Raw genomic sequence first — 18,840 nt, forward strand, 5'->3', positions numbered from 1 at the left:
CTAGAATCTGTGAAAAGTCCTGCAATCACATTAATTGCCAAAACATGGAGCAAAAAACTCCAAATTTAAATAGATTGGTTCTTAAAGACAAATAATTTAGTCCCAAAATAAGAGTCTTTCTCCCTGAGAAAGGCAAGTGGCTGGCTCGAGTCCTTTCATGGAGAGCCACCAAGTAAATGACACAGGCCGATCACGTACAGGGAGAATTGGTCAAACTGGCAGTAAGGAATGACACTTCATTGAATGGTTAACACTTTTATTTCAAAAAGCAAGGTATTATACATAACAGTTTCTGAGAAAATAATTAAGATACTGTAGTTAAATGAACTCTATTTTTAAACACAGTAAGAATGTATAGAAACATTCAAGTGTGAGTTTACTCCGACTTATTTAAACACAATGCAACTTAATTTGGGAATATTAAGGAGTGAATTCTGCCACAAAATGAAAGTTCTTTCGTCAGTTTCATTCATTAATTTATTTTTATTAAATTCTACAGTCTCGTACTTTAGAAGGACTTGGTATTTTAATGTGGAATATATATGTTGTCCATTGAATAATTCTTTGGGTGCTATATGTGCCATGAAAAGTCCATTTTTTTCTTCTCATAATTAATAGAAAACTAGCTAACTCACAGAAAAAGGAGTGCGACTATGTAAAAGTCTTGTGTCATTTGAGTAGCATAGACAGTCTGAGATTCAAACATGTTTTTCCCTGAAAACTGTATTTAATCTTCATCCCCAACAGATGGAAACTAGGATGAAGCATGGCAGCACACTTGCAATTCCTTGTTCTTCACTAGGTTGTGGCAGTGGGCTGTCTCTATAAGTCTCCATCATCTCAGGAAGGCTGCAACTACACACCATGTTCAAAAGACAAGACTGTCCTTCAGTGCGATTTTGTCAAGTCCTGCAAGACTTCTCTTTCCATAAAAACAAACAAACAAAAAGATCACCATTTTCCACATCAAATACACATGATATAAACACGGAAGAGAGAAAACATTTGTTTCACACAGAACTCACCACTCCTAATTTTTAAAAGTGTCTCTTGGTTTTTATTGTAGAATTTGTTCCCGAACTCAGCATATGGCAGTGTTTAGCAAGGCGCATCTTTCCCTCTGTCCCTTGTGTGAGTGCAATAATGGTTTTCACGTGAACTTCACTTAAAACCTTATTACCACTATATCTTCTGTATTGAAGAGGTCAGTTCAACAGCTTGAACATCCACACTTGTAGAAGAAAAGTTTCCATTTTATAAAACTAACATTCATTATTAAGTATTTTAATATGCCATAGAACTTTCCATTTAGTATTTTCCTTAAAATATATATTCTTCACATGAAGCTGTCATAAAAAGGGAGAGAATATCTTCTTTATTTCAAAACCATCAAGATAAAGTAGATTAAAAAAAAAAAACTACTTTGTAAACCCCAGGAGTAGTATACTTGAAGGGCAAGAACATTAGTACCATAAAAAAAGAAACTATCAGTGTTACCATGAATCTGACTGACTGCAAATGTAACTACTGTTGGCACTAATTATCATTATTCAGCTACGTTGAAACTGCCTCCCATTATTTCAATTACTGAAATCACATAGGCAGCTTGTTAAATTTGTCTCATCCCACTGTCTATCCAACATTCTTCCAGTACACAGATTGTTAAAAATGATTCAGAAACTGTTACTGCTTTAAACAACACACTCTAAGAGGTAACCAAGAAATCACTGTGCAGTGTACTGAATAAAATAATTTGTGGATTCAAAATGTTTTTGATATAAGGCCTGCCTGCCCATTGTAGAAAAACTCATCAATTCATGTAAAAATATTTATTACTTAGAACTATACATACACAAAAATTCATGCCTGTGTTATGTAATATTATACCAGTGAAGTGATTCATTTGTTAATGTTTTGAACTTACTATAGATCTAGATTACTGCTTTGCCAAATAACTGTTTTGTTATTTTTGTACTAGGGCAAGGAAGTGTTTACTGTACTGAATTTGCAATTTTGATCAGAATTTTCCTGGGTTTTCTAAATTACATCTTAATTTTATTCAAGAGCTTTAATTTTTAATGCAAATAAAGCTATTGTTGATTGGGATTTAGCTTCCAGTGTTCCTGGAATACTAAAAGAATATGTTTTATATATGATATTCCATTAGAGCATCTTGCATGAATCGTGATTTCATATAACATCATTCAGTTGAATTTTCAAACCAAAGGCCTAAAATTATAGCAATTGTACTTGAAATCAATAAATCCATGCAGAGGATTGTTTGCAACAGAATCACTAAATGCTATTTGTATTCAAAGATGAATGAGTCAATAGAAAAATAGAACTGATAAATCATTAGCACTTTAATGCAGAGTGGAAGGAAAAACTAATAAATCATGCATTCTAAGCACTAGCCGTCCTTATGACATGTTTGAAAACACAGCACATGCAGCAGCGAGATGCGGACCAGTAGGAAAGAACAGTGCTTAGGCTGCTCAGAAGTAGCTCACTCCGTACACTAGCCTCAATGAAACACCAAGAAAAGCGGGAATTCCATGATTTCTTTAAGCAATCGGAGATTCCAGCCATACCATGGACACCTTGGGCAGTGATCTGTGTCATTATATAATTCCAAGTAAACCTCTGAAATGTGCTGGCAGTGGGGCTGCCGTAGGTGAGTGGGAAGGGGCTAGATGCTGCATGATTTGTTCCCGTGTGCTCACTGTGCTTCCAGGTGCCCGTTCCTACCAGAGGGGCACTGATACAGTTATTCACTTCCTTCAAGTGTACTTAACTGATCCACTAAAAGTTACAGGCTCCTATATTTCAGGAGGACCAAATGACCAAGAAATTGGCTATTGAGCTTTCATTGTGTTGTAAGGCCAACTGTTTGTGATTGGAGAGCATTTTAATCATAATAAATGGGTAACTCTCTTCCGGCTTTTTAGTTATTACAGATTAATCACAGGTGCTATAAATTTGTTCCACAATGCTTAATTAATTATGTATAAACCATTTCTCCCAAACATTTTTTTTTCTGAATCTTTGGCGGGAAACACATTCATTAGGCACATGATTTAAAACATCTATTTGGTTACTAGTGTGATTATGAACTTTCGTTTAAATTCTCATGCAACAAGAAATAATGCTTGTCATAGTCTCACAATTCACTGCCAAGAAACATTTTTTCACTCATGTTTTTGGAAGTGAAAACAAAACAAAACAAAATGAAAACTACTTTTTTTTTTGAGCACAAGAAAACCTTATGCCTAATATTTTAATTTTCACTCTGAAGTGTTAAAATGTTGAAGAAAATCTATTTAGATATAGCAAGGTATCATAGACAACTAATTAATAACACCTTTCCATTAAAATTTCTCAAGTCATATGCCAAATATTGAACACCGATTCTAACAGGGAGGCACAAAATTCTGCACTCACATCATTGAGCAAGACTGATTCATGATTATCAATCACTGCAGTCACACCGAAAATGATGTTTCCCATGCTGTTTCCTTTTCCTCTTTCACAGGTTTTTCTCACAGATCAGAATGTGGGAATGGGCTAAGATATGGGCAGGAGACATAAAAACCTGTGGGAATGCATGCAACAAAAATACGCAGTATCACTTCATGTAAACTGATTTTTCCATGCAAAGATGCCTATAAAAAACAGACACAATAAAATTCTAAAAGCTGAATTTTACATTAACTCAGTAACAAACAAAAAAACTGTTAAAACAATTCCATGATTTTTCAGGAGCAGGTGTCTTGAAATGGTTCAGAGTGTTCCCTGGTCCAAATTTGCCAATTTTGCCTGGGAACACAGGGTCACTCCTTGCTTCGGTTTCTTGTTCTTTTGACGAGAGAGCAGAATAACCCGGTTTTGGGAGGAGGACCCATCAGCATTGGGGCTTGGTTCTTGTGGGTAATTTTTATCTAGGAAAGACAGAGGAAAGAGTCATCTCAGACATAACACCATATTCTGACAATCTTTCTTATATTCTATTAGTTACTGAAACAAAACAGAAGTAAAATGCCATTTCTGAGTTTTATGGTTTCTACATTTTGAGGGTGATAAGAATATGCATTTAAATAGTATTTGCATGTTAAGAATACTGAAAACCACATCTTAGATGTTCCCAATTGAAATATCATGTTAGCTCTAACTCCACTTGTAATACCTCCATATCAAAACTCCTCATTCAGGCTGTGTGATTATCCAGGGTCATTTTGAGACCATTGATTATGTGTTATTTATTGAAGCAGGAAAAAGGCACCATTACAGTATTCAGAGTCGCCATGATGGCCCCATGATAGGATGTACTTAGCATTGGGCAAGCCTTATTTATCTTGCTAATCAGATTGTTTCTGTCTTTCCACACGAGCTACAAGGTTTAATTTCAAAACAATCATTAAGAAGGAAAGTCAAAAGTTAACATGCACTAAAGGTCAGAAATGATGAACTAGCTTTCTAATTTGTTAATTAATTGGTAGTAGAATAGAATCAAATATTGAGAAGCCTGCTTAAACACTCGAAAAGACTGTTCTGAAGCTACTCATTTTGATTTCTTTGATATAAAACTACGAATCACCTTAAATGAGACAACCTTAACGGAGATTATGTCTGCAATTTTCTCTAATTCAACTCTAAATTAGAGAAGACATTTTATGAATATATGCTATGCTCAAAGCTAATTGAAAGCAATTATCAAAGTGGCATTTTGTCTGTGACTTTAAGATACATTGTAAGATAATAAATGATTCTCATTATGTAATAAAAAGGTCACATCTTGCCTTTGGGCTAGTGACGCTGAGAGTTTTTCAAAAGCAATCTAAGACATTTTCTTTAGAGAACTGCGACTAATACAGGAACCATCACTTATTAAATAACAGTTGTCACCTGCCCAGCATCCGCACCAGAGACGAGTGTTTCTTTCAGAAAGAAACACTACCTCATTAAAAGCTGCAAAAATTGATCTCTTAAAGTGCATACCTGACATCTTCAAGTTAAAATGAATATATTTCACTTGTCATTCACTAAAAGCAATGAATCTAAAAAAATTTTTGTCACATGGATTGGATCATTAAAATCAGTACTAGGAAAAGCTGGATGTGGGACACAATAGTCATCTCAACACTTGGGAGGTGGAGGCAGAGGGACCAGGAGTTCAAGGTCACCCTTGGTTATAATGAATTCAAGCCTACCAGGGACACATGAGACACCATATCAAAAAATCAGTGTGCGAACTTTTAAGAACTGGAATTTCACTTCACAGTCTAAAAAGACAGAACAGCTAAAAAAGAGTGAACAACTTTGTATGTTGGAAGCAGGTTGTGCTGGAAACATTCAGCATTCTCATAGCATAAAAATAAATTGTAGTTATAAGGGCAAGGTCCAAACTCTCTGGATATCAGAATTCATTTTATTTTTGTTCTCTTATGCAATTAACAGCCAGACAAGTTAAGATGCCCCAGTTCCCCCATATATGTATACTGAAAAGGTCTTTGCAATTTTTTCCTTTTAATTCAGTTTCAGATTACACTAAATCTTAAGCCATTGATTTTTAAGCTCCTCTGAATACCTGAGGCAGGATCTAATGCATTATCATTCATCATTTATTCAGTTACGAGAGTTTAATCTACCTCTTCTATAGCCCAGTCAGTGCACCAGGAATTTAGAAAAAAAATAAATAATACTAAATCTCTGTCCCCAAGAATTTTTAGTACACAGAAAGAGAAATTAAATAAGCATGTTCAGTAGAGTTATATATAACAAAATAGGAGGCAGAAAAGAAAGGAGCTATTTCTGTTTCAGAAAATAAAAGTGAATCATTTTATGTAAAAATGTCATTTTAAAAATGAGTACCCAAGGAAGCAGTTATTTCATATTACTTACATGATAAACCCACATTCAAATCAAGCAGCTAAAATAAGAAGATAGATTTCTGATTCACATTCAGTGGTCTAAATCCATTAGATTGTATGACAGTATTAAGATATTTCGGAAAATGAGATAATTATTGCCTAATGTTAAAATTTTATAAGAAATATGTCTTTCATTTACATATATAAAATAAGCATCAATTTAGGACAAATTCCAGCTAACATACCACGTAATTGAGACTTGAGTTGTTCTTTGATTTTTTTTTTTTTTTTTTTTTTTTTTGGTATTTGAATTTTGTTGGATCACAGCTATCATTATTTTGAGCTTCCTTTAAAAAAGGAAGCTCATTGGGCTGGAGGGATTGCTTAGTGGTTAGGGCATTTGCCTGCAAAGCCAAAGGACCCAGGTTTGATTCCCCAGGACCCACAGTCGCCAGATGCACAAGGAGGCACACACATCTGGAGTTTGTTTGCAGTGGCTGGAGGCCCTAGCACGCCCATTCTCTTTCTCTGTAAAATAGATAAATAAATAAATAAATGTTAAAAAACAATTATTTGTTCTTATTCCTTTAAAAATTGGATATCGAGCTGGGCTTGGTAGTGCACGCCTTTGATCCCAGCACTTGGGATGCAGAGGTAGAAGGATTGTGAAGAGTTTGAGGCCACCATGAGACTACATAGTGAATTCCAGGTCAGCCTGGGCTACAGTGAGACCCTACTTCAAAAAACAAAAAACAAACAACAAAACAAACAAACAAAAAAATGGACAATATTGCCCTCAGGGTTCTCTAGATAATTAGGTCCTTAATCGTTGTTACTAATCCACAGTTTTAGTTTTTGGGTTTGAAGGAGTCTATCAGCCAACCTTACTTTTGCAATTTTCCATAACTTCTTGTACACAATTAGTTTATTAAGCTTAACATTAAACCTAACATTATTTCTCTAAAAAACGAAATGAGAAGCCACTGGTAATCTGTCAGGAGAGCTAGCATAGGGGACATGCATTCACACACTGCCTACTGTATATAAGCTCCTTGAATTCATCATCTCATCAGATAATGATGTGTCTTTGTACGTTTGGCAGAAGCAATAGCAATTCCACTGAGGATGAAGTGGGGAGGGCTGCATCAGCATAGAAGGTCAGAGCTTTATAACAAGCAAGTTACATATTCTCATTAATGGAATGATGTCCCACTACTCTTGTGGAAAGTTCCATAATATAACAAAGACATTTCTACGGTGCCAGATGTAGTGGTGGTGATGGAGTGCACCTGTAATTCCAGTGCTCAGGAGGCCAAGGTACAAAGACTACTAGGTAGACCCTGTCTCAAAACAAAGAAAATATAAACCCCAAATCAAGCCAACAATAAAAACAAAGCACGAAAATCCACGAAAGATGCTTCTATTCCTCCATGCCGATTTCTGTTTTGTCTTCCTACATTTTTTTTTTTTTTCATTTTTTGGTTTGTTTTTCTCAAGGTAGGCTGACCTGGAATTCACTGTGTAGTTTCAGGTTGGCCTTGAACTCACAGTGGCCAATCCTCCTACTTCTGTTCCATGAGTGCTGGGATTAAAGGCATGTACCACCATGCCTGGCTCTGTCTAATTTTATTTTTTTAAAAATGTTTTATTTATTTATTTGCAAAGAGAGAGGGATAGAGGGGGTAAAAGAGAGGTAGGGAGAAATGGGGAGGGGGGAAGGAGAGAATGAGTGTACCAGGGTCTGTTGCCACTGTAAAGGAACTCTAAACATATACTCCACTTTGTGCATTTGGCTTTATGTGCATACTGCTGAATCAAACCCAGGCCATCAGAGAGAGAGAGAGAGAGAGAGAGAGAGAGAGAGAGAGAGAGAGAGAATGGGCATAACAGGGCCTTCAGCCACTGCAAAAAAGCTCCAGACACGTGTGCCCTCTTGTACACATGTGAGACATTGTGTGCTTGTGTCACTGTGCGTCTGGCTTATGTGGGACCTGTAGACTTGAACATGAGTTCTTAGACTTCAAAGGCAATAATTTTATATGTCTTGCCTAGATTAAATCCCATAGTATTGTGAAATTTAAAAGAAAAATACTGGGAAGATTTTAAATGCCTTCAGTTGACATAACAAAAAATGAGCTTAGCATGGTATTTCTCAGAACATCTGTGCTAAAAAACAATAGAAAAACACATTCAAATGCCAGTGGAAAGTTAATTCTGTCCTACAAGTCCATAGTCTGTCAATGTAATGATTAAACACCAGAGTGGTTTGAATATATTTTCAGCCACAAAATGATCTAAAGAATTAGTTTCTTGTATATTAGTCACAATTTATTTGAAAGAAAAATATTTGAAGGTGTTCTTCAGCAGAACAAATGCATGAGCCAAGATAGCCATTTAAAAATCAGAATTCACTGGAATCCAGGATGCTCAATTTGTAGAGATCTATAGAGTAAGTTTTTGGGAAAGATTGTTGATATGAATAAATGTGAATAATGGAATGGTTACATGAATTTTTCTGTGTTCCTATATATGTGTGTAGATATGTGATCACATGAGTGAGGATGCACGTGGTTGCATGAATTTAGAAACCAAACTTTGATGTTAGATGTTTTGCTCCATCGCTTTCCACCTTTCTTATCAAGGCAAAGTCTCTCACTTGATCCCAGAGCTCACTAGTCTATCCAGACAACATACCTTGAGGATCTGCTGTTTTGTCTCAGCTGCTGAGTGCTGGGATTACAGGCAGGCCATCATGTCCAACTGACACTTACACAGATGCTTGGAATCTGACTCATCCCTCCAACCTCTTTTTTTTTTTTTAAATTAAGAAAAGTAAAAACTAATTAGGATGATTTTTACAAGATGAGAGACTGAATGCTGAACACTTTGTAGGAAAAGAAGTATTTATAGATCAGAACTGGTTTTTCAAATGACAATAATTTTCTAGTATTAATGATTATATTATTTATTGATTTAAATAAATGTATTATAAAAATTCTTTTCAGAAACAGAGCAGCATAGTGGCAATCTGGATGCATGTGGAGGTAAACCTGGTGACCCAACAATGATAGGAAAGAAAATCTATTGAAAACCTATAATTCTAATTTTACAAGTGTCCTTGTAGGGTTGGAGAGATGGCTGTGGTGGTAAAGTACTTGCTGCACCAGCAGGATAACCTGAGTTTGAATCCCAAGTAACCATTTAGAAAGCCAGATACATGTATTCCCTCCCATAGAGTGGGCCTCCAGTCCAATTAGAGAGCAGTTGGTTTCCCCCAGAGCAGACATGCCGCTATTGCACCCATTTGGTCATTTGGCCTGTCTGGCCAAACTTGAGGCTTCCAGTGCCTACTGTTTTCACTGCTGATGACTTCTGTCTTCCATAGGGTTTCATGCAGAGGAGCTTTTTCTAGCTTTCAGTTGGCTGGTCTATAAGTAGAAGGTTTTCAGCTCAGCACCAGCTTGATTTCTCATTGACCTTGTTACCCCAGCATGTAAAGTGCCTATTATTGAAAACCTAATCAAAAGCCTTTGGCAGGGGATGTCATGAACCTTAGGGGCATAAAGCCTGCTCTTGTCTGGCTAAATGTACATAATATGCTCACCAAACTGCCCTATAAGCACTACACTTAATGTTCATATTCATGTATTAATGCTACTCTCACTTTTGGTTAGAGAAGATTCTCTTTTCAGATGGCAGTGACCACTGGGTTACCCAAAAGGCAAAACAGTGCTGAAAAGAAGTGACAGAGGCGTGTCCAGCACTAAAATATCTCTATCACACCCTCCAAGGCTCAGGGTCCATTGTGGAAGAGGTTGTGGAAAGAATGTAAGAGCCAAAGGAAGGGTAGGACTCCTTACAATGTGATTGTCCAGACAAAAATGGAAATATTGGCAAACATTTCCTGAAAAGGACTAAAATGGCAAATGCTTCAGGCTTTATGGGTTATGCAGTGCCCATAAGAGCCATTCAACACTGTTGTTTTAGACTACTGGCAGTCTTGGACTATGTGTAAATACATGAGTATAACCACATTTCAACAAAACTTTGTTTAAGGAACCTAAAATTTGATTTGCATAAAATTTTCACATTACAAAGTATTACTCTTGTTTTGATTTTTTTCCTACCACTTAAAAATGTTACCCATTCTTATAGATAGCTATATAAAAATAGGCATTGGGTCGTATTAGACCCACAGATATTAATTTTCTGACAGTTGATACAATTAAGTTAAAATACTAAATGTTTGCCAGCACTGAGGAGGTGGTCACATAAGGATGTCTAGGACTTGGTGGCAGCCCGTCTAGCCTAATTAATGAGTTCCAGGCCAATGAGACACTGTTTCACACAAAAAAACAAAAAACAAAGCTGTGGACAATGTTCTTGGAAGGCCACCTTGGGTAGCACTTCTGGTCTTCACACACATGTAAGTGCACACATGTGAATGCACACTCAATATACATGTGCCTCCACACACATGCAAAAATTGTATCAAGAATTATGAGAAAGTAGAAGAAAAAATTTAATTGGAAACCATGCTTTTAAGCTGGGGAGATGGCTTAGCAGTTAAGGCACTTGCCTGTAAAGGCAAAGGACCCAGGTTTGATTCCCTGGGTCCCATGTAAGCCAGATGCGCAAGGGGGCACATGCATCTGGAGTTCATTTGCAGTGGCCTGAGGCCCTGGTGTGCTCATTTTCTCTCTATCTGTCTCTCTCTTTCTCAAATCAATAAGTAAAAATAAAAAATTAAAAACTAAAACCATGCTCTATTAAATGATCAATAGCTGAAGTAAATTTTCCAAGTATATCTTTGCTCTACTAAATGCCACCATTTATTTAGTAAAAGAAAAAAAAAAAAACCTCTCAATTGGAATATACATGAATAGTTCTCAACTTCAGTAATATATATACTGATTAAATTTGGCTTCAACATACCCTCTCTATAATTGATTCCCATGGCTACACACTAGGGTGAGCCCAATAACATCGTGTTTCTTGGGATGCATCTCAGCAGGTAGCATCTTCCTTTATAAATAGTCTCCCTGTGCCTAGCCAAAACTCTCTGTCCTTGCTTCATCTCTTTAAGAGTTTATTATCACTGGATTTATTCAGCTGTCTTAAAATGAATGGGGATTTCAGAGCAAAATAAATGCCATAAAATATCTGTGGGGAGAGCTTAATTTAGCAATTATCTGGAACATTAAAAGTTACCTAGTTTGATTTTGAAATAGGATTGTATCCTTCCAATAATGGAAACCACTTTGAATTCAAGCGTGCAGCAGAGCCATATGACAGTGAGGATCAAGTGCATGATAAATTTTTCAGGTCCACAACTGCCAAAAAAGCAAAGCACTGAAACATAACAATTTTATAAAATCCTTTCCCAGTTTCTTTGAATCCAGCCCATTATTTTCTGGAATGATTGCAATTTCCAAAATTAATGTTAATGTCTCTAATCTAATTCAGAGAAATCATTGTGAAGATTTAAAACCAAATCTTTACAACATGAAGTTGAGTTCTTGCTGGTGAAATTCACAGGAAATTTAAATATGTATGGAGGAGAGAAAACTTCCTTTGAAAGCAATGGGAAGGCCATTTGGCAATATTAGAGAAGTAATAGCTATACCTGTATTTGAAATCTCTTTGAGGTATGATTTTTGTTCTCCATTCCAAAATATTTTTATGGCTTTAAGTTATTTTCCAGGAATGTGAAAGATATTTTAAAAACATTTTTATCATTCCCATGTCTGTATGGAGAAAAATCATCCATAATATTTAATGCAGAATCTATATTTTCTTATTGGACATCTTCAACTTTTGGTCAAATTGAGAAACCAAGCCAACAGATGAAAACAATACAAAAATTTATCTTTCTTGGCTAATATTAAAACATATTCACAAGAAAAGTATTTATTTTATTCTCAAGTAATATTTCATATTAAAGTTTCCTATTGGGCTGAAGAGATGGCTCAGTGGTTAAAGTGTTCATCTGCAAAGCCTAAAACCCCAAGTTTGATTCCCCAGTGCCCATGTAAAGCCAGATGCACAATGTAGTGCATGCATCTGGAATTTGTTTACAAAGCAGTTGCAAGCCCTGGATCACCCATTCTCTCTTCTTTCTTGCAAATATATATATATTTATATTTATGTGTGTGTGTGTGTGTGTGTGTGTGTGTATTTAATTTCCTATGTAGTCTTTTTTGGTTCAGCATTATGTTAAGAACACAGTGTTGAGACATAAGGCAATGGTTTGACCATGTCTCTTGGAACCTTAGCCACGGAAGCTTGTCAACTATAAAACATGATCAAAGGCTATTATGTTTTTGTCCCTCAATATTTATTTGCCAAATCATAGTAATAGCATAGCAAGTACCACAAATGCTATGTATAGTACATATGCTTAGTAAATGTTAGTTATTTTTTAAAGTATCAACATTTCAAGTATGATTACATGTTGTCTAGTAACACACACACACACACACACACATCTTGCCCTTTTTCTATCTGAGACAAGCCTTTCTAAATTCCTTGGGTAGTACTGGGGTGTTGCAAGTTATGACCATGTGATTTATCTCAGAAATACCTGGCAACATTCCTGCCACATGCCAGATTCCTCTTCTCCCCAGGGGGGAAAAAATCAATATGGGACATTTACTAGTCATCAGAAACTTTTTTTTTTTTTTTTTTTTTTTTTTTTTTTTTTGCTTAAACCAAAGATGTCTGGTTCTTACACTTATCCTTTCCTGTCTCTATGTGGAGTCTCATAGCAATGACCTAAAAGGTGGCACCGTCAATGTTTCCATTTCTCATGGCAATATAATTGGATACTTAAGTTTGACTTTACATCTGTAAAAAACATTCATTGCCTAATGTAGTGAAAATTGATATTCTCAAAATATGTCCAAGGCATTGATTCATGAGCATGGTTTTGTCACTCTTGTCCTAAAGCAAAATGGATTATCTAATGGCTTTCCAAATCCCCGTCTTTTGAGGCATTGTCATAGCATTAATTGGGCTTCTCGTGATTAGAAATTTGTATCGTTTCCCCAAGCCACCTTTTCTTAGCTCCCCAAACTGCTAAACCAGATTGAGTTCCCCCTTTAAAGACTTAAACAATCACAGAAGCCCTCCAACACCAATGACTTCTTCAATCCACTCCCCACCCAAGAGCAGTCTTGCCACCATGCACTCCAGCTCACATCCTTCTCCTGCCTAAACCGTCCTTGCCTTTCTTCCATACAACCCTTAAACTAAACTTGAAAGTCCTTCCTGTGCACTTGCAGGGCCCCACTGAGGTGACATTTAAAAAGTTTTCTGCTTTACCCACACCTCCCCTCTTTCTCTTCAACATTATTGTTTCCTTTCAGAGTCTTGCAAGCCGTGCTCCGTGCTACACCACTGTTTTCTTCTTCCTTCTCTTTTGGCTTAATTCCATTTTCTCTTTTTGTTTTAAATCTATTCTGAAATCCTTTGAAAGCCTGACTGGATCTGCTCTGAGTAGCCCCAATCTTTCTATTATATTATTTCTGAGTAGCCTGATACCACAGTTCCTTTTCATCACAGTTCATAACATAATGACACCAACCTTTCATTCACAGAGCTTGTATAACTTTAAAGTAAAAAAATATTTTTTGACAATTTCATACACATATAAGTATATATTGTATCTTAAATAATGTATGTCTCCTTTATTCTTTCCCACTCCGGCTGAACCTACCACTTACCTGTGGATAGACCACTGATGACAATGATTCTCCAGAGATCCTCTGGCAACCATTAATTGTCATAAATAAAATTGTGTATTTGTGTGGTTATTTTATATGTGTGTGTGTGTGTGTGTGTGTGTGTGTGACACTGAGTTCAGAAATTATGCCGTGTTATGATTTTCTTTCTGTTTTAAAGCTCTAAGGCAAAATGTCAGCACCTTCATTATTGAATAATATTGATAAAGCAATATCAACATTATTAAGTGGGAGCTTTATCAGTAAGCACTGGTAGAGTAAAATAAACATACATCACTGGTATTTTGACTTAGTTGGATAAAGAAGCTGCATTCTCATTAAATTTTATATATTGATTTAAATATGGTTCTTACTAAATCCATTTCATTTACCCCATAGACTTACCATGGGAATGAGGCAAGGTAGTAAGTATGTTAAGACACTAAAGTTTTTGTTACTTCATATGAACCCTATTAAACTGGTTAGAATATGCAGAGAAATGGTAAGAAACAGTTTTTAAGTTCTACCCAGTTTATTTTTACTGGGAGTTCTCAAGTTCATATTTTTATTTGAATTGGGAAAGATTTATATGAAATATTTGGTCATTTCCTTAATGGTAACAATACAGAGTGTTGCCTCTTAATAAAGAGCTTAGCATACATTAGCTAATTTTCTAATTTTAATCAAAGAAAGTGAGGAACTGAAAACACAGACAGAAGACAGACAAGAGAGAAAAGCAAGGCTCATGCCTGGTGATCATGTAACGTAGTTTGTCTCCCCCAGAAGGTAGACCTCCAAGTATTGAAAGATCTCTATCCTGTGCAGTATTCTCTCGGTGTCCATAAATTTGACCCATCCTAGAGACAGAGCTAGCTTTGAATAGATGCTGATTGGGTCCTCTTGAATGCTAACGCTTCACTCACATCTTCTTTCTAGTGTGTCCAAAGCTGTCAGGAACATCCAGTTCCACTTCTTTTAGCATATTTTCAGTCTTGTAACATCAATATACATGCATAAGATACTGTACACCTATCATCGTTCCCACTGATCTCTTTCTTTATCTGTCTTTAGACATTGAGTCCAACTGGGCTTGGGGTTCTTATTTAGTAATATCAATATGACCTTAAGTAAAGACTAAAGGACCAATTTGGTTTTATTAATCATTTAAAATGAACATATAAAGGTGAAGAACATAGACAGATAAAACTAATTATAAACATAACATTTAGGATAACTTTTAAAATATAATAGGGCATAAAATCCTTAAAATATTTTTGTTGTAAATGCAATCAAATTTAATCAGTTTGGCATTAATTAAACTCTAATAATGTACTTCAATATCTTTCCTAAGTAGTGTGATCCGTTTCCCCTTCATCCAGCTCGATTTATGCACATTATGGTGTCATCATAATTTTAAAACATACTGAGAAAATGACAGAGCTGCAAAATTAAAATAAATGATTAATGGTATTTTTTTCATGTTTTGTACTAATAGGTATTACTGAGCCTTTAAATTAATAGAGCTGTCATACTCAGGGGTACTGCAGATCTAGCAATGAACCAATATGGAAATTATATATTCCAGAGACACCTAAAGATGACACTCTGGAATATTTTAAATTTTAATTAGTAGGTGCAATTGTTTAATTCCCCTGAAACTGCTTCAAATTAATTGGAAATTAGTCACAACCAATCCTTTTATTTAACAACCTGACATGAAGGACTGGTGGTTCATATCTTGACATTCTTGTTTGGAGGCTAGAAAGCACACAGGCAGTAAATTGCACTGTCAATTACAAAAACAACAACCGTTGCGAAATTAGGAAAAATTATGCACAGGTAAACAGAGCTCATTAATGCATAAGTAACAAAGGGACACACAAAACAATGCCTAACAAAACATGGAGTTTTCCATCTTCAAAAAAATAAATAAATAAATAAATAAAGGCTTAGAAATGTAAATTGACATGAAAGTATTTACCAGTTAAGGCTTAGGTGAAAGAATGCTTGTGCTTAATGCTCTGTTTAACTGCTTTGGGGCATTACTCCTCCTTCCACCTTAAAACTGTGTTCCTGCAAGGGCAGCATTCTGCTTACTTCAGATGCTTACTTAAGATGGCAGATTCTTTTAGTTATTCTTCTTTTCATTAAAAAACAAAATGTAGTATTTTCTTCATCAAGAGTTGTCACTATTCCGTGTTTGAATATTAGGCATGATGCAACTTCTAGGCACACCAAAATATTCACTATCTTCACCGACCTGCTAGGCATTTTCCTGTTGATAATTTATGGTTGACTCATTTTCTTTCATGACTAAAAATACACTTGTTCCTTGTTGGATTTTTCCCCCTCTCCTCCTAAAGTAAGCCATCAGAACAGCGCAGGAATCTTTAAAAATAGTGTGTCTAGCAACTCAGCAAGTGTTAAGTTACAATACCTCCCTAACTTTTAATGAGAAAATAATATTCATATCATATTTTCCAATGTGCTTCACTAGAAAACTGACCTTGTTCATTAAGCTATATTTAATAGAATTTAAAGTTAATCAGATTTATGCAAGGGTTTTGGGAGACTCAAGTTGGGTAAATTTGCAGATAATTTACATAGTATAGTTCTATCCTGAATAAATTCTGATATAATTTTTTAGATTATTACTAAAGATGCTCTATATTACAGTTAAATGGGTATTTGTATGTAAATGCTAACAAAAAACAATAAAAGTCACCTTTTCTGTAACACTCTGACCAAATTATAAAACCTTATCAAATGTTGTCCTATCATCGAATCACATGGGTTTAATATCAGGATTATAGGGAAGTTAGTCTAAAATATAAAAAGAAGAAAATCCAAGAGAATTAACTATAATAATACATAACACACCAAAAAATAACTATTACTAAATGTGATATGTGAATCTTGACCATCCCTTCAATGCTCCTTTGTGATCAGTAGTAATTGGTTTCAGAAATAAGGAAAACTTTTTTTATTTTGGTTTTTCGAGGTAGGGTCTCATTCTAGTTCAGGCCGACCTGGAATTCACTATGTAGTCTCAGGGTGGCTTTGAACTCATGGTGATCTTCCTACCTCTGCGTCCCAAGTGCTAGGATTAAAGGCATGCACCACCATGCCCGGCTCAGGAAACCTTTTTTTTTTAAGAAGGTAATGGAACTATGAATCCAAACAACACTGATCGAACAATAGATAAGACCACAGATCCTGGCCCACTTTCATGTTTTCTCTCCACTGGAATATACTTGATATACTTAATCTTCCCGAGTAGCTTTTTTTCCCCTCCCTCCTTACAAAATTCCATAAAACATTGCTTTCAAGGAGTGAAAAATATTTTTAACTTTTGACTGCATGTAATTTCTGCTAAAGTGCAAGAAAAGTTGACTATTTCAGTTGCAGATGCCAGCTTGTTCAAAATAAGGTTTAAAATAGTAAAACCTAGAATGGATTTTAAGTAAAAGCTGATGTAAAGAAGTTTTTACAGAATGGCTGAGATTCTGTCAAACAGATTGGTAAGGCCTGAAACTTCTAGTTTGTCTCTAGTTAGCAGGTCTGGGTCAGTTAAGTAATAGCTACAAGGAGATATAAATATCATATGTAAAGGGTAAATTTGAGACATTCTCTTATAAATCTACCCTATACTGTTATTTTGGCTTTAGTAGCTCCTATGTTGGGGTTGACTTCAAGAATGATTATTTTCTTTAAAAAAAATATTTTATTTATTTATTTGAGAGTGAGAATGGGCATGCCAGGGCTTTGAGCCATTGCACACAAACTCCAGACACACGCGCTACCTTGTGTATCTGGCTTTTCATGGGTACTGGAGAATCGAACCTGAGTTCTTTAGTTTTGCCGGAAAGCAACTTAAAACACTAAACCATTCTCAAGCCCTATTTTATTTTTTAAAAATATATTATTTTCTTTATTTGAAAATGATAGAGAAAGAGGCAGACAGAGAGAGAGAGAGAGAGAGAGAGAGAGAGAGAGAGAGAGAGAGAATGGGCACGCCAGGCCATCTTACCACTGCAAATGAACTCCAGACACATCACCACCATATGCATCTGGCCTGGGGAATTATGTGGGTACTGGGGAATTAAACCTGGGTCCTTAGGCTTGACAGGCAAACGTTTTAGCCACTAAGCCATCTCACCAGCCCCCTATTGTATTTTTGTTTTATAATCAAAAATTAGCTGGGCGTGGTGGCACACGCCTTTAATCCCAACACTTGGAAGGCTGAGATAGGTGGATCTCCATGATTTCAAGGCCACCCTGACACTACATAGTGTATTCCAGGTCAGCCTGGGCTAGAGCAAGACCCTACCTCAAAAAATAAAACAAAACAAACAAATAAACTATATATATATATATATGCATAAAAACCAAAATGAATGAAAAATGGATATCATTATGTTTTCAAATGTTATATTTTGTCAAATTCTGGTTTTCCTGATATTCCCAAAAAGAAAGTAATTTCATGACATGCAAGTAAAACTGGCCCTTTTTGCAAAAGCCATTATACAGACATTTCTTAATGGCTTCTCAAGTGTTAGCATTCTATGTAGGCTATTCTATGTTAGGTTATTCTATGTAAGGTGACAAGTCAATGAGGAAGGATTTTCCCCTGGCTGGCTGTGGATCTGACAGCTATGTTCCTTTCCTTACCACACCCTATGGAAGCATGCTATCCCTTTCTCTGAATCCAATATCCTTGGTAAAACCAGCTTACCTAACACATGATATGGTAAGGAATTAGAAAACCAAACAAAGAATGCTAGTCCTATTGCCATCATCTAGTCTTACCTCTGCAGTCTAAATTTCCTAGGATTATTTCCAATAGTCTTAAAAATGTCTCTACCTACAAAGCACTCTGAAAATAAAAATTCCAATGTGGTCATCTTATGTACAGTAATACCTAGAGTCTCAATTTTGTCTGTATATTCAAGTCATTCATTTATACATTTTGGTCAGTTATTTGCTCTCAAAATAATGAGGCAGGTACTGTCTTAAATTGTGTGTGTGTGTGTGTGTGTGTGTGTGTGTGTGTGTGGCAAAAAAAAATCAAAATTCGTATGATTTTTAAATTTAAAGTTTTGCAGCATTTATTAGTTATTTATTGTTTTTGTAAGAGTTATGGAAGTGAAAAATTTATTGTGAAATATCCAAATCAGCAGATGGGCACTTGTGGCTCATAATATGCTGATATGATGGAGTGGATTCAAACAAGTCTCAAAATAGCCATGAGC

General features: G+C 35.7%; 1 protein-coding gene across 8 annotated transcripts in view; it reads right to left on the reverse strand.

The window, feature by feature from the left end:
* Positions 1-277: 277 nt before the first annotated feature.
* The window catches only part of Dgkb (diacylglycerol kinase beta), a 690,706-nt gene continuing 672,143 nt past the window's right edge, over positions 278-18,840 (reverse strand). For all 8 annotated transcript variants that reach the window (XM_045135964.1, XM_045135963.1, XM_045135965.1 and 5 more), the window contains one exon: positions 278-3,938. In XM_045135964.1, coding sequence (XP_044991899.1) covers positions 3,831-3,938 — 108 coding nt within the window. In that variant the 3' untranslated portion in view covers positions 278-3,830. The remainder of the gene's footprint in view (positions 3,939-18,840) is intronic.

The sequence above is a fragment of the Jaculus jaculus genome, chromosome 16 (assembly GCF_020740685.1).
Source record: "Jaculus jaculus isolate mJacJac1 chromosome 16, mJacJac1.mat.Y.cur, whole genome shotgun sequence".
NCBI lineage: Eukaryota > Metazoa > Chordata > Mammalia > Rodentia > Dipodidae > Jaculus > Jaculus jaculus.